Source organism: Podarcis filfolensis (assembly GCF_964270895.1).
Source record: "Podarcis filfolensis genome assembly, chromosome: 5".
Taxonomy (NCBI): Eukaryota; Metazoa; Chordata; class Lepidosauria; order Squamata; family Lacertidae; genus Podarcis; species Podarcis filfolensis.
In genome coordinates, this window is record NC_139608.1 from 55626454 (window position 1) to 55643882 (window position 17429).

At 39.5% G+C, this 17429-nt stretch overlaps 1 protein-coding gene across 10 annotated transcripts in view; it reads right to left on the reverse strand.

Moving 5' to 3' along the window:
- Positions 1-17429, reverse strand: part of CTBP2 (C-terminal binding protein 2) — a 199465-nt gene that overhangs the window by 55319 nt on the left and 126717 nt on the right. For 3 of the 10 annotated variants that reach the window (XR_014548916.1, XR_014548917.1, XM_083616848.1), the window contains exon 1: positions 7200-8931. The exons of the other annotated variants lie outside the window; for them this stretch is intronic. Coding sequence is in view for 1 of the 3 variants with exons in the window: in XM_083616848.1 (XP_083472974.1) it covers positions 7200-8916 (1717 nt within the window). In the remaining 2 variants the exon portion in view is untranslated. Of the gene's footprint in view, positions 1-7199; positions 8932-17429 lie in introns of those variants that run through there. 10 annotated transcript variants of the gene reach the window in all.

The following is a 17429-nucleotide window of genomic DNA, read 5'->3' on the forward strand; positions in this document are numbered from 1 at the left end:
TAAATCTTCTTTAAAATTTGTTTGTGAGGGAGACCTCACCAAAGAAGGAATTCCTGTATGAAGAACAGGCTGATTTAGAGCAGGTGGTTCTCTATATAAATGGAGAACATGGAACATGTGTAAGGACAAGGATGGTGAGGGATAGTTGACTGCGATGCAAGCATGTGAATATTTAGCTGGCATCCTGCTCAGAACAAAGCAGGATGGGAGTCAAGCTCGCACCTTTGTGATTTAATCACAATTCAGTAGTATAACTCATCACCTTTCATCAACATCCTATTCACATCCTCATGTATCACCGCTAAAACTTCATAGCTGGGGAAGACCAGTTTCTAGTGTCAAAAGACACATATTTAATGGTTTCAGATATCTTCCTAAATATTACATGGACACTGTAAAGATTGGTATTTATTAAAATTTGTGAAGCAATTTTACATCTGGAAGATGAAATAAATAATTCAAGGAGTTGACAATTCTGTTTGTCTCTAAAATTGCATGTGGTTTATGAAGATGAAATTGTGCATACTCTTTGTTCACTGTGAGAGTATCATTTCGACACCTTAAGTGAGGAAAAGTCATTTGCATTCAATTTTTATTATTATTTAGAAACCTGTATTGTCATTACTCATTTTTCTGTTGTAGGATACAGCAAGCATGAGCACTACCCAAGTTAACACTAGGTTGCTAGTGGTTATCGTCTGTCAAGCCGATGTGCACATTGAGTAACATTCACCAGCTCTGTGTAGACATAATGCCACTGATCCCTTAACCATGGTTAAGAGTCTTAGGGCTGCCTCATTCTTCCTTCAAACCTACCTTCCCTTTGCACAACTAACTGTGGTGTCAAATTACATCAGCACTCAGACTAATAATGGTTACCATTAACCACAGTTAGCTTTTCATTAGCAAATGAAACCAGGATTTGAAGCTGGTTTCCAAACATTAACCTTGGTAAGTACAAGTGTAAACAAGCATGGTTGCAGCTGACAAGAAAAGGGATGAGGAAACATGCAGAAAATAGTAAGAAGGCAGCGCACAAGCTACTCCCAATTTTTTTGACCATGGTAAAGATGCCAGCAGCATTACATCTATTTGCTTTAGCCCAAGGAGCATATAAAGACCCTTGGGAAGATGTCACAAATCCTGAAATGTCCTGGTTCTTGGGTGCAAAAATGGCACCCAATTTTTTGCCAATTTTGGGGTCTTCCTAAAAAAAGCACCCTGCTCTCTAGCTCTCAGAAGGGCTTACATATGATCAATTAAAACAAGACACTCCCTATCTGTAGGCTTACAATCTAAAAATACATGAAAGACAAGGGAAAAGTGACAGGGAGAGAAGAAGAAAAATTTAGGCACAAATTTCTAAATAGTTGTTCCTCTAGTCACCAACTGGCATAGTTCAGGGGCAGGAAGTGCCTGATGGAGCTGGACTTTCAGAAAAGCTAATGAAATGAGCTCTGTTTCCTATCTCTCCCAGTGAGGCAGTCTGATGGAATGGCTGCCCCCAGATGACAAATGTAAATGTTGTAATTATATATTTATCAGGCTGGTGGTCCGGCAGAAAGAGAGCTATTCCCTGTCTTTGTTGTTGTTTTTAAAGTATTGCCGATTTTATCTTATTTATTATATACACAGCTTAAAGAGTTTTATGATTAAGGTAACTAACTAAAGTAAATTTAAAAAGTGCAAATTTGAATCTGAGCCAATCAGTTGTAAATATACTATGGACACAAATGTAACTTAGAAGTCTTAGGTAGGGAGGATCCACAAGTACGGGTTGTGAGGCATCTATTATTTAATGTGACAATGTTCATCACTTTTTTGCTGGTAGTATTACTCAAACCTGGCCTGGCTTGCTTGCATCACTTTGGATTGGCTCCTACAATAATAATTATAAACTACACTTCGGTAATCAGGAACAAGCTGCAGTGAAGGTTGGACTTGAGGGCTCACCCCCCAACTTCCTTCTTCACTTGTTATAGGGGAATGAAAGCTTCTATTTTCACTTTTGATTAAATCCTAGTTTCCTGTTATGTACAAACTCAGAGCACCGTGAATTCTTCTAACTCCAATTGCTTAAAACAAAGTAGGATTAAACTGTGCTCCTGATCTCCCCATCCCATATCAAGGAGTGACAGAAAAGACATCTGAAAACTGTAAATTTACTGTCAACAAGTGGGATTTCTAACTGCTGTAGCTCTGTCACAAGTCTCATAATTTAAAAAGATTATTTTAAAGTCTAAATTCATGACTATTCTATTTATTTTTGGTGTGCTTTCCAAAGTGTTTTTCTAGCCAAAGCTTGAAACTATGGCAGACGTGAAAGGCATTTAAAACAGTTGGCAATGCTGGGTGAGCAAGGTTAAGCTTTTACATTTTCAGAGAGAATTGCTTGGCAAAGGAATTAAGTTTACAGCCCATCTTTGTAAGTGATGTTGCAGAGTTCCAGAATTGGAGGTGAAGGGCTGGGAAGCGAGCCTCCCCCAGTCTGGCAATAACATAACTTTTATGATATGAGCCCAAATCCCTTTAATTTCAGTTAGACTTGTAAATAAGCTTGGCAAATCTGATCTGCCCCCCATCCCCTTCCAGTAGCAGCAACAGTGTTATGGAAGTGCAATGATGCCCAAAAACCTGACTGCAAACAAAAAGCTGCTGGTGAAAAATTGTAAGAATTGTAATTATACAGGACCCAGCAGCCCTGACAAACTAAAATGCTCTGAGAGCTAAGCAGTTTGTGTTGGTAAGGCTTTGAGGACCAATGAAAACCCAAGGAGTAGCCCTATCCCTCCCCTCCTTGTTTGTCCATTCACATCCCTCCATACCTACATGCCTGCTGCTGCTGCAGAGTTAGGCAATGGGTATGGAGGCTCAGACAAGCAAGGGCTAGTAGGAACAGATTTGTAATGATTTAAGAAAAAAAATCCCCAACCCCTTTTTTCTTTTAAAATTAAAACAGAAAACAGAAATAAAAGTTTGGAAAGAATGAGCCCTTCCCAGATTGATGTTAGACCAGTTTCCCTACCTCTAGTTTTCACATCAACTCCTTGAGTTTCTTGTCTATGCCATATTATAAATCTTTTTATTCATTTATAGAAATATTTCCATACCACTATTCATAAAATATATCAGAGCAGTTTGCAACAACAGTACACAAAACCACATAAAGAAGTTTAAACCAGAAATCAGCTATTGTGGAAAGATGAATTCCAAATCACCTGAACAGGCCTGATGGAATAGAAAAGTTTTCAGTGGGCATTTAAAAGTTGAAACCTGCTGATTCTCTATTGGCTGAGTATTCAACAGTATTGTGCCGATTACACTATAGGCTCAGTTCCTTGCATTTGTCAAATGATCCCTGCCAACTCAGGGAACGACCAGTGGTGCTCCTGCAGATTATCTCAGTGGCCAAGCTGGGAAATAAGGGTCCCTGAGCTGCACTAGACCTAAGTCATTCAGGACTCTTTAAATTAATACAAGGACCTTGAAACTGGCTCAGTTGCAGATACATTGGCTTGCATAATTAAACAAAATATATAATAACAACTTACTGCTGAAGTCAGTGTCCTTGAGCCTGAATTGCTGTAACTGAAAGGCATGAAGCTATAAATTGAGTGAACTGATTTTTAAAAGACATCTCATTGAAGATATTCAATGGAAGCCAACCTTGCATAGGTGGACTTCAGCTCTTCCTCAACTCTCTGGAACAGATTTTGAGGCTGCTGGGGGGTGGGGAGAGGAAAAGTCCATAAGCAGGCATCTGTTCTATATGTGCATGGACAGAATTAGTTACAATCCATTATATATCATCAATGCAATCTTATGTATGTTTACGCAGATGCAAGTCTCACTCTGGTTCAATTGGGATTGCTCTCTAGAAGGTGTGTTACAACTAAAGCTACCAATTAAATCTTTACATTTTAAAATCAAGTTCACTAGAAGCTTATGATATCTATATACTTCAACCAATCTTTATATGCCAACAGTGCAGCCAATGAGTGGAAATCCCTTTAATTTAAGGGGAAAATCTAATTAACAGTGCAAACCTTTACATGTTTACTTGAAAGTAACGGAGCAACCCAAGCCCCTGCAGGGCAGCTGTTGGGGGGCAGAGCCATTACCCCATATGCATCCCTGCCACTGGTAGGGAAAGGTTGGCTCGGAATCTGTTGGAGCCCACATCTGTCTAGCTTCTCCTCCTGCCTTGGAACGAACACCCCCCCCCAAGGGTTTGGAGTCCCTTTGAATTCAAGGGGGTTTACACATCAATAAGTGCATGTAAGATTGGAGCCTAACAATGTCATCTTATATATATATCTACTCAGAAGTAAGTCCCATACAGGACTGCAGCCTAAGCTAACATTTACACTGTGATTCAGATACCTTAAAAAAAGTTAAGGTTCCCTTGGCATTCATCTCATAGCAGTAAATATAAGATATATATAAGCATTCTACCACTGGCCAATTCTGCACCCCAACTATGACCTTGCAACTGTGTTTTTAAATGTCATATGCATGTTCAAGTACCTTTCCTGAGCATTATTTGAAAATGTTTTAAAATAAAGATTTATATTTCTTCATTATTAAGATACCCTGGATCTTCATTTCACCCATGTTTCCGTAATCAATGGATCTTACCTTAACTCCTAGATTAAATTTGCATTTTAAGAAGAGGGGCAAATACCTTCCTTCATTGTTTTGGGCAGAAAAAGAAACAGAACAAAACAAGAATGGAAAGGGGGGAATTAGCAGAAGGTCCTACTTCAGCTAAACCTTTGCAGTGACTTCAATAGAAAGATAATCTTTCTGTGATTATGACCAAACCCTCTCGTTGCTTAGCAACACATAATTAAGGAATATGTTTTCAGATCCGCTTTGCAAGCTGGCCATTATCAGATGAAATTACTGGAGCAACAAATGTCATCCTCATGCAAATGAATTGGTTGTAGAGAAAAAATGTTTGACTCAAGAAGGAGGCTGCTCACATCTCAACAATGCTGTTGGTATTGTCTTATAAACAGACTAACACATTAAAAAGGGAAAACAGCTATAGATTTCCCCACCACCACCCAAATACGCATCCCTGAAGTCTTAATAAGAGTGATGAAGGACTAAGCAGTAAAGAGAGAGATATTCTGAAGTGTATGACATATTATCTATATTCAGAGGCATTTGTTTTCAGGGCACATAATGTGTGTTTAAACCATTTTCACCATGTTTAGAAAGAACGCCTGCCTTAATCTTAAAAGTGCATGAGCTCTACTGAAAAATGTTGCGCTCACAAGCTACCAGAAGCAACCAGAAGCTTTTACCTACAGTATGACTTGCACAGGGTCGCTATTTGCTTTTTGTATTATGTCTGAAGTTTCTGAAGGAGCACTAGATTATCAATTAAAGATGCACTGGATAACAGCTATGACAAAATGTTGGCCTCTCCAAAAAACATTTTATTACTCCCAAATTGAAAAATTCTGAATCTGTTTACAAGAAATCATTCAGAAATTGTTCTACCTGAACAGTCTTTAGAAGCTTTCATTTACAACCAAGCCCAGCTCAAATGGCAGTCACAAGGGCTGTTCTTTCCAACATTGCTAAAAACATCATTTTAAGCAAATGAAGCATTTTCACAACCCTAGCTTCAAATTCTTTCAAAAGCATTTATTTATTTTTAAAAGCAGTATACTCTGTTTCTAATATATCTGTACATATGGCATTATCATATATTCAAGGTATTTCTACATATGTATTTATTTCACACATCATGAAATCTAAACTAAGAGCAATCTGTGCTTTAAAAAGCGTAAGAGCAAAAGTGGAACATTGTAACTTTTATCAGTTCCACCTTTAAAATGACACTGTCATTGTTCAGACATTGTTTTCACACTCATAGATAGTACACTTTGGGGCACAAGCCAAATGTAAGTACTTTTAAATCTATTTTATCATAGCAGAATTGAGTTAAAGTATATGCTTAATTCTCCTATTGAAATCAATTGGATTTAAAATATGCTTCACCATGGTTGGATTGTGTCCTTTGTTAAGTCACTCACTTTCAATAAACATGCAGATCAATCCTAAAAACATTTACTTAGAAGAAAATTCCCCTTAATTTAAAGGGATTTAATCCCAGTAGCTGCACACAGCATTAGGCACAAGTCAAATTATACAATTTACTAATCTGAGGCAATTTCTACAATTTCATTGATGGCAAATGTTTTCATTGGGATTTAATTGAATGTAACCCATGCTAAGGATCTGCCAGTTATTTTCTTTCATTACAAATTTAATTCCATGGACTATATATATGTGCTTAGCTTCATCAATGTTAGAAACTTATCAGTTTATGCATTCTGTATACAGCTTGTAAAACCAGTACGTAGGAAAGGAATTTTAGGAGAAGGATTCCCACCTTTTAATTAATTAGTTTCTATATTGCCCTTCATCCAAGGATGACGGTTTGCAGTATAAAAAAAACAAAAATAATAACATGGTAACAAACGAAACCAATAACCCCCACCACGAAGTATTTATTTACCTAGTGGTTAATGATTGACTTTAGCATTAAATGCAGACTTATTTTGTTAACTGCTTCTATAGCCATAAGTAATTCCAATAAGAAATCACCAGCATAGTGTTTTATTTGAAAAATCAACTTGAAAAAAGAAAAGAAAAATCAATCCAAAAGGAATAATGATTACTGTCCAAGCTGGGGAGTTCCAGGATCACATCATTAGTTACTTGATAAGTTACTTGATAAATTTCATCAAGGAAACACTAACTGTTTCCTCTGAAAAGCACACTTGTGCTGATAACAACTGGGGGAAATCAGTCTAAAAATGAAACCTTTCAGCCTAATTGCCCTAGAAAGTGTTTAGTATCTAATCTTATGTCCCTTGCAAATAACAAAAGCTGCAAGAGTCACTGTGAAATGATGGTTTGGCACACTTTTTATCTGCTGTGAACTAAGAAAAAAATTTAAAAAGCCAAATTAAGTCACACTGTGCATCCTCATGCTGGAATTATTTATTATGTACCAGGTAGATTAGTGACTCTTCAGGTTGGTGCAGGTAAGAATATATACATATATAATAGTTTATTTCTAAGGCTATTGGTATGCTGATTCCCCCTCCCAATAATTAAACATGAATACAACAATTCTAAAAGAAACCATATAAAGTAATATACTTTAAAGTAATTACTTGGTTCAGGCGATGCCATGGTGGAGACAATGACTGGTGGCCCTGTGCGCCTTGTGGTTTTCTGATATGGAGAATGCTGCATTGGAAAACTTGGTCCTGCTGGCACCAGGTTGGGCTCCATTTGGGTTCCTTGTTTTCGAATGAGTTGGGGGCTGTTGTGAGGACTGTGCATTGGGGACAAAGGAGGATTCCTTTCCCGCTTCATCAGCTCCATGGGTACTGTGTATGTGGTCGAATATGCTGTTTTGGGACTTGGGTGTGGATTTGTTTGCAGTGCATTCATAGCTATTCCAGCTGGAGCAGTATAGCCAGTTGCTTGTCGGGTGTGCATATTGCATGGGCCAGAAGCACTGTATCCAGAGTTGAGAAGAAAAGGAGCACCTTGATGGGGCAAGCCAGACGCAGGGTAAGTTGCAGTTTCTAGAAGGTGTTGTGTCGGAGCACTAGATGGACGGCGAGTTATTTCTGCTACTCTTGGGGACACGGGCTGCATAGAAGCAGCTGCAGGTGGGTGCATCACTGCACCATCTGCCATTGGGCTGGTGGCTGGGTGCATCGCATACTCATTCTGGAGCAATTCGCTTCGGTGACTAAAGCTGTTAGACCTGTGTCTGGGACGGATGATGGTGCTTTTCCTTTCCTGCCTCTGCATCTGCATCTCTGCTTTGTAAATATGGGCAATTCTAGAAAGCACTCTCGCCTGCCCTAGATTCGGAGCAACTGATTTTATGTCATTCTCCTCCATCATCGCCAGCATGCTTGGAGAATCAAATCCCTGCTGCAGCAAGGCATTGAGCGTGCTTTCGGATACTCCTTCAGAACGCAGAAGTGCCAAGAACTCTGGATCCACATTCCTTTTAATGTCTTGTCCTGGGAAAGGTGGAGGCACCTGAGTTTGTGAAGGAGTTGTGGCTGTTTCGCAGCTGTCATAAGGAGCTTTTGCACCAACCGTCTCCCGGACTGGTCCATAACCACGGTTTATGCTTCCATCAGGAGCTGCCGTTGAGTTTGGATCAACTACCAAACATGTTGGGGTAACTTGCCTACTGCCTGCAGCATCTATAGATCTGTCCACTGTGTCATTATAAGCTGGCCGGTTCAGAAATGCTGGAGGTTCTGCCCCATACCTGGGCATCGGAGGTTCAACACCATACCTTGCATGAGAAGGATCTCTGTTTCGAATCCTCTGTGCCTCAGGGACCATCTTAGTCATTGGATCTCTATACATGCGGCTGGCTTCATGTGGGGCAGGTGACCGGACTTGCATCTGATCCCAAGCCAATCTGCCATAATTCGGTAATGGTCTGTTAATCATGTGGTCTCTATAGTAGCGTGGATCTTTAGGTGATCTGGCAGCTAGCGAAGGGTCACTGTAGTAATCCTGAGGTGGCAAGGAACTTCGTGCAGACATTGTAGGCTGTCTGTCGTAGTAAGAAAACTCAGGGACGGAACCTTTCCGCAAAGGACCTTGGTGAAAAACTGGCTCCTGGTACGGATATGGCTCCTGCTTCAGTTCCGCACCTCCCTGCAAGATGATATCGTGTGGTCTTTGGGTTGGCTGCTCATACCAAACTCCCTCACCACCGTAGGTTAAAGAATTCCTTCTCCCCGGAGGTCTCTGGTAGTCGAACGAACTTTCATTCTCCCAATTGCCTTCATACCATCCTGCAGCATCCCAGCTCTGAGAGCGGCCAATGTGTTTGCTTGGAATTGGCATTGGTACACAGCAATGTTCAGCTTAAATAATGGCAAGCAAGCTCTCTTGTTAAAGCTTCAGTTACACGCATAAAAAAAGCAAAAACAAACAAACAAAATGCACTGTATTTGAATCCTTCTGCGGCTTCAAGAAACAGCCCAACAGGTGGTTTACGATTTCAAAGTGTTGCCTGAATTATTAATTCTTCGAAACATAAGTAGACAAAACACAGAAAGACCCAACAGTAACCCAGCCTGGCTCCAAAAACTGCAGAATGGAAAGGTCTTTCCTGTACAATTCAGAAACAGAAAAGGGATGCTGCACTTAATCCAGATGGTTTATCCCTTCCTGCTTGGGATGGCTTGCTCACATGGACAACTAGTCAAACAGTGTGTGGGGATTAAGGGATAAATAAAGCCCCTAAAGCTTTTGTTCCATGTGACACCATTTGAGCCTGATGCAACCTACTGTACCGGCTGACCCAGACACCTCTGTATATATTCTTCCTCTGATCATAGCTACTACATGCTATTTATATTTATTTGTTTTCTATGCATAACACAGGATTCCTTTAAGATTTTACCTTCCCTCTCCCATGGCAGGAAAATAAAGGGGGTGGGGAGAGTGGCAAGGGAGCTTCAATGTCAATTCAATCTTAATCCATTCTGATGAAATGCTAATCCACTATACAGAGCTAAAGACAAATTAAATAGGAGCAGGCATGCTGGCCCCAAACAAGGCTGAAGCAAGATATACAAATATATAAGATCATGAGTAGAAACAATCTAGGTATTGGGAAAACACGTGATGAACACTGCACATTTTTTGAAAAATTACTGAGGGATCAGGGGAAGGGACAGGGAAGATGAGAGGCCAGTTTGAAATTAGCTCCACTAATTATTCTCCAAAACGATTCTTCATATTATTACCATAATTCTCAAATCCTTTCATCATCCCAGGAAAGAAAATTGCCAAGGTGTAATCTGGAATTTATAATTTTAAGACCTGAGAAGAGGTCACAGAAAAGGGAGGATGAAAGGCTCTCAAGTCTTAGTATTACAAAGCTGAAAGAAGAGAATGGACATTACATATTGTTCACCGGTACACTATTTAAACGCACACAACACACATACTTTATGCACAGCAGACACAATTATTATATTTTTATCACTTCAATGTTAATGTGGACACTAAGAGGTGGAAGGAATAAGACAGATGTACAGTATTTGGTCTTTTCAAACCTACTGAACATTTTTACACTTCATTAATATTTAAGAAAATTACAACAAACACTTTATAAACACCAAAATAGTCAACAGAATGCAAGTAGCCCTGGCTATCTTGAATCCTGGTTGCTAGAACATTTTAAAAAAAGATTCACCAACACATTTGCTATGCTATGTTGTGTACATTAAAACTACAGAACATACTGAATGATAATATTGTTTCCTTTCTCCATAAAAAGTACAGATATGCATGCAAGTGTTAGGCTGAGATCTTGAGGAAGAAAAAATAGCACAACAGTCACCTTCTTTTGGTGGTTGTTAGGTCATCTTGTGCATTTCTAGGGCTAATCCACAATAAAATGTTTGAAGCTCAAGCCGTCACATGATGGCGTATTGTGCTATTATGATAGCTAAGTCACTAATGCAGTCTAATGCATCTATCATACAAATACCTCTGGGCTATATTTCTGACCCAAATACAGACAGGATGTCGTAGTAATCCCCCCACCCCCCTGCAGTAAATAGTACAAATCCTCTTCATCACACACTTAAGAATTTCACATACAAATGCAACACATTTAAAAACTGCCCTCTACTAGATTATTCTTGCATTAGTATTATTAGAATATTTATGACATGCAACTGCTTGAAAGTCAAATATATTGGAAGAGGTTTTCTTGCCTTAATAAGAATTAGAGAATACATGACAGGCAGCTGTCAGAAAGTCTAGGTCTTTGAATGAGGTTTATGAGTTTTAGCCTAGGAATGTGGGCAAAGTAACTAGCCTGTCACCTATCTAGTCAGTGAAGGAAAATACCTAAGAAAATGAAACATTTTCCCCCAAGTCATTTTTAGAAGTTGTTTTCTGTTTTTACATTTAATGGAATGAAGACTGATTTCCTTAAATTTGTTTTACTTCTGTAGCATCCTTTGTCTTTCTCTATCAAACTCTGTTAATGCTACTAGATTTTGCGTCGTTAATGTTGATATGAGGTTGTATTTTAATACCTTTTGAGTCTTTTGTAAGAGTAGCAGAATCAATGTTCTACTGGCTAAAGCTGCAATCATAAACCTAGTTATTTGGGAGCAAGCCTCATTACATTCAACCCAATACTATTCAAAATACAAATTGTGCAACCTATATATGAATTAAGCAGTGTGGCTACCCAATAATAAATGTGTTCGGCCTACAAAAGGAGCATATAGTCTTCAACAGATTTCATGTCTCTCAGATATCCATGAAAAATTATTCTGAGCTATCTTTGAAAATCATTTTCTCCAGAATCTAAAACTGTCTACCCAAAAATTACAGTACTAGATATTCAGTTAAAAACTCATTTTGAGTGTTAAAAGAATTTGGAAACAATCCTGCGATAAAAGCCTGGATTATCTAACACACAGTACAGATCAGGCATGAGAAGTTTGGTTTATTAATAATTGTCAGAATATTGATCCTTGACCTGTCTGTATAAATCAGAATAATTTTTCATTATATGCTTTAACTGAAAAGCTTAATAGCTTTAGTCTAAAGGCTTCTCTTGGGTAGTGCTACTCAGTTGCTGGAATGACATTTGCACATGTTTGTGATGAAACACACTGGGATGCTGCTTTCAAATTTTAAAAAACCAAAATAAATAAGTTTCTTATATAGCAATCCTAACCAGCCGCTGAAGGCCAGCTTGGAGGGGGGAGGGTTAAGCATGGGGAAGAAGTGTTTCTTTAGGGGGGCAGCGTGATTATAATCACAGAATTATAGTGCTAGAAGGAACCCCAAGGGTCATCTAGTCCAACTCCCTGCAATGCAGGAATCTTTTTGCCCAACGTGGGACTCAAACCCACAACCCTGAGATTAGGAGTTGTATGTTCTAGCGGCTGAGCTATTCCAGGGATTTTTAAAAGACCATACAGTGTCCAAGGGTTACATTATTTATCTGTACAATGTTGTCGTATGTTCAAAGAATTGAAAAAGAAAATATGCCTAGAACAGAAAATTTAGGTTTCAATACGGTCTAATGAATAAAAGGTAGTTTTCTCCTTCATTCACTGTGGGGGAGAAAACCTATAATACCTCTATTTGTCACCATATTGGGACCAAGATGCCAGTTTTATAGGTGGCCTTCCAGTTTTATAGGTGGGCTTTTGTACACCACTGCAAAAAAAGATGTCCTCTCTTCCCTTGCTGCCAAAGTAAGATGACCCCTGGCACTTCATCCAGAAATCTGACACCGCAGCCTCTAAAAGCATTCATTCATTCATTCATTTATTTATTTATTAGATTTCTTTCCCGCCCTTTCCCCCCCAAACACAGTTTAAAACATTAAATTTAAAACACAATTTAAAAATTAGCAACTGTGAAGGTATGTGATGGCTTTTAAATGTATTTCACAGTTGCTCATTTTAAGATTGCAAAAGCCGGTATCTTTTAGCCGTCAAATGTCTGGGTAAAGAGAAATGTTATTAATATATTCCTTCTGAAAGTCAGTATTGAGGGAGACAGACCACCCACTTCGCCAGGCAGGGCCTCCCACAAATGGGGAACTGTCACCAAGAAGGACCTGTCATGGGTCAACGACAACTGGGCAGCAGTCAGAGGCAGTGGAACCAACAGGACCATTAGCCCAGTTTCCCAAGAGTTTGTGCTGGTATGGGGAGCAGCACCAGCATGAGAGTTCTTCTTCGGAATATCTCCTTATCTTCGGGGTACTGGAAAACATGTCCTCAGGGTAACGAGAGCACATGCTTCTAAAAGAACAAGCCTTAAAGGTAAATTAGTCCATATATGATTTTAAATCCAAAGGATCTTCCTCCTTTCACATTTTTGTGGTCTCCACTTCACATCTGTCATAGAGCATGCCTCTGTGTATAGACAACAGTGGGTCTGGTTTTTGAAAAACCTGACAGCACAACTGTAAATATCCCTTTCCCTGTGACAAAATAACATTTGTTGTACCCTACCACAGTCCTGGTTTAACAGGTTTTGTCATTTTCCATGGCACTTTTAAACTTAGCCAAAACTTGTTTCCAAGAAGGGTAACTAACACTGCTGCAATACACAGGTATACACATCCGTTACGATTTTCGCATGCTGCTATTGGGTAGTGTCTGTAGTGGGTTACAAACACACACAAATTCCTGGAGAACTTTTGGAACAGTTGTTAAACCTTTAAAAAAAAAACGAATTCAAGAATGAGTGCTTATTCCACTCTTTTCTATATGTATTGTCCTAGAACCTTAAAATCAGCCAGGGGGAGGGTGATGCAAGTCCACAGCCATTTCAAGAACATTTTCTTATTTAACAAAACCAACTAAATTTCTTTTAACAGTGTGAACTCCCTTATGTCTAAAGGGAAACAAGATACTTCCTCTTGTACCAGGGCCACCTCCTCCCTTGTTATATCTTTATATTAGTGAATTACTGAAGGAAGATCAGGGGCATTGCTGTAGCAGGAAAGGTGCTTCTGCTCCACAAAGCTAGTCAAATGCACACAACTTCAGAATACAAACTTTCTTTTTTGTTTAACAGATGAGCTAGAGGCTTCTAGTGATTGCAGAGATTTATTCTTGAATACAAAGTGGCTTGGGAGCTACAACATGACTATGAAGAAAAACCCAACTCTGCCCTGTGTTTCACATTTAATTAATTCTGAATCCTACGAGAGATATCTGATTTCCACTTTGGGGGTTAGACACCCACAGAATCAGAGCATCTTGGAGAGGGGCTGTAGCTCAATGGTACGAGTGCATGCAAAAGGATCCAACCTCAACCCACAGCTTCTCTAGACAGGGCTCGGAAAAGACTCCAGTCTGAAAGCCTTAAGATCTGCTGCCAGTCAGCTTTGACAGCGCTGAAGTAGACCGATCAATGTCTGACTTGGTATAATGCGGCGTGTTAACAAGTACTTTGTCTAGAGAACATTGCAGCTTCCTATGTAGATATTTAAATCTTTCCCAGGATCTGTCTATACTTTTCAGCATGTAACATGAAAACCAAGTCTATTTTTTAAAAAAGCAAGAAACAACAAACATTTTGGAATTGTGTGTTGAGAAAAACAAACGCAAGCAAAATTATGTTCTCGTTTTATTGCTGCCTTTGTTACAAAAGAGGTAAAGCTCGGCGAGTTGTCAGGGCTTCATTCACCTGTTTCACGCTTCACTAAATGTAATGTACAAGATGTTTATCTACACAGCTTGTGTCACGTCTATCTCTTACTCTAAATTTCCTCATATAGATTTCCCTGCACTCAAACTTTAGATGCTGTAAGAAAAGGGAGCAACAGGTGCACAGTTTGGAGAATTACCGTATTTTTCGCTCTATAAGACGCACCAGACCACAAGACGCACCTAGTTTTTGAAGGAGGAAAACAAGAAAAAAAATATTCTGAATCTCAGAAGCCAGAACAGCAAGAGGGATCGCTGCGCAGTGAAAGCAGCAATCCCTCTTGCTGTTCTGGCTTCTGGGGTAGCTGTGCAGCCTACATTCACTTCGTAAGACCCACACACATTTCCCCTTACTTTTTAGGAGGGAAAAAGTGAGTCTTATAGAGCAAAAAATACGGTACATAGTAATGACCGCACATCTGCCTCCTTTGAAGCCTATGTAGCATCTCCTTTGCGAGTTAAGGGAATTTCACTTAAACCTGTGGGGAGCATTCATTCTAACTACATATATACTGCTACTAACTAGTCTGGCCATCTGTAAGAGTGGGCTAAAATCCTGACAGGCAAGGGTGGCTAACTTATCCACCCACCCACCCCGAAGCTCTTGGACAACAATTTCCATCATCATTGACAGTGATGATTAGGGTCGGTGGAAGTTGGAACCCATAAATGTCTGGTGGGCCAAAGGTTAGCCACTTACAAAGATTAATCTATCCTGGATTTTAAATGAATTCAAAGAGGTATAAACACTACCAGTGCAAACTACCATTTATTTGCTAACAGGGATTGCAGGCAGTCTGCTGCCTTCTACAGTTCTGCTTCCCAGCCAAGCCAGGCTCTTTTCTCTTCAGAAGCCAAGAGAGAGAGAACAAGGATTACAGGGGATCAGAGGACGGCTTGGAGTCTTATGCTGTTGGTGCAGGCGCAAACAGTAGAAGGCTAATGCCCCAAATCACCACCAGCACCAGAGTGCACAAGACAGGAAGTGAACTCTCCCCCCCTTCCCCATGATACAGTGCCGTTGACCACTACACCTGTATGCATTGCTATTCTGGGCCACGTGGAAGAAGAAGTGGTCTAAGACTTCTGCTAAAAAGTTCTCACGGAGCACATGCAGTGTGCATGGTCTGTAGTTGTATTAACATACGTAATTCATAGGACTGCCAGCATGCTGCAACATTTCACATCCTGACATTTTGAACGCTACACTTCTCAAAACAGAGTGATTAAAACTGGGCTAGGGAATAATAAAGATACAGAAGTAATACCAGCATGACTCAAAACCTGTACCTGCAGCTTAATACAAATTGCTATTCTTATGACTCCTGTATGATGCTGACCAATTGGACTCATTCACAGCAATTTAGCATATCATCATAGTCTTTTCCTTCTATACACAAATACTTCGAGGCAAACTCATTTAAATCTCTAATGTTTGTTTCTGGAATTTGAAATGCCAGCCATTAAAGGAATCCACCTGATTTCCTATGTGTTTATCATTCTGTAGTCTCAATATAATTACTAATGGTAGGCTGATGCATGGCTATGCTATGATCCCCATCTTGAGAACTGTCCCAGCACTCTTCCATACATACCCTCCCATCCATAACAACTTATCACAAAGCAAGAACTAAGAATAGGGTACGGTAAAGGTAAAGGGACCCCTGACCATTAGGTCCAGTCATGGACGACTCTGGGGTTGCGGCGCTCATCTCGCTTTAATGGCCGAGGGAGCCAGCGTACAGCTTCCAGGTCATGTGGCCAGCATGACTAAGCCACTTCTGGTGAGCCAGAGCAGTGCATGGAAACGCCGTTTACCTTTCCGCTGGAGCGGTACCTATTTATCTACTTGCACTTGGTGCTTTCAAACTGCTAGGTTGGCAGGAGCAGGGACCAAGCAACAGGATCTCACCCAGTTGTAATGGTCACTAAACAACAATGCCAAACTTATGTTTGCCCAGATATTCTTGTCTTACTTTTTTTAAGCATTAATGCATTAAACCTGAACCCTTGGATGTTCTCAATTTCTGTGTGTAACAGGCTAATCTTTTTGGGCTAATTCTTATAGCAATGAAAGCAATAACCTTTAGCAAATGGTCATTCCCCCCCCCCTTTGGAATAAGATGTGATAAGCATATACATAAAAAATGGTACGTTTTATGCTGCACTGCATATTACCTTTGGACTAACAAATATTTCTTTTAATCCATTCTACTGATTATAACAACCTCAAAGAAGATTTAAAGCAGGGAAAAGTCTCATCAGCCACCATTATTCCTTATAATGGTTTAAGATATCTAAGTATATCGCACCAGGTAAAAAGCCGGATCTTTTCAACATTATACAATAATCATTATCCACAATCAACCAAAACAGTCACAGAAAAATTTGAAATGAATTGAAAACCCATGATCCTTATCCATGAAAAATTATTTTTCAGTATTATTTTTAAAGTACTTCTTAATTGCATTTAGTCATAATCTGTTTTTCCCATGTTTTAATAGCAGTTGCAAAAGCATGTTGTGCGGTGTGTGACAGCAGCAAATCCCTTCAGTGTAATTAAAATTGCAAACGTACTTGGCAAACGACAAATGGATTTCTGGGTTTATGTAAACTGCACCTTTACAGATTAGAGAGAGAGAAATATTGGCCAGAAAAAAACAGATGGAAAAGGAAGACTTGTAAAATCCATTGTTCAGAGGAAAATAATCTAAACTTCAATTGTATCTAATGCTTTGTGGGTTGGTTTGTCCTCTGATCCTCCTAAGTTTCTTGTACACTTAGCAACCACATCTGATAGCAAACATCAAACTGGAAGGGTGGCTTTTGAAAAATCTAAAGCCGCCTGATAGAACCCTTTTAAGTCAGGTTCAAAGTCTGCTTTAGAGATGAGATAGAGTACTACACCTGTGTGTTTATGGCATTCTGATGGGTAGGAGCACAGCTCTCTCCCTTCTGCAATACAATTCTGGCAGTTGTCAGCATTTTTTTCAGGATTACAAAGGAAGCATACTTTTGCTCTGCTCTGGAGAAGATAAACCCAATTTTGATTGGGTTAATTAAGCTGACAGGTGGAATGGCTTTAACATTTTTCTGTTATTACATGATGAAACGAAGACGCCCCCCTTTTTTTTGCTGCCACAACTATGA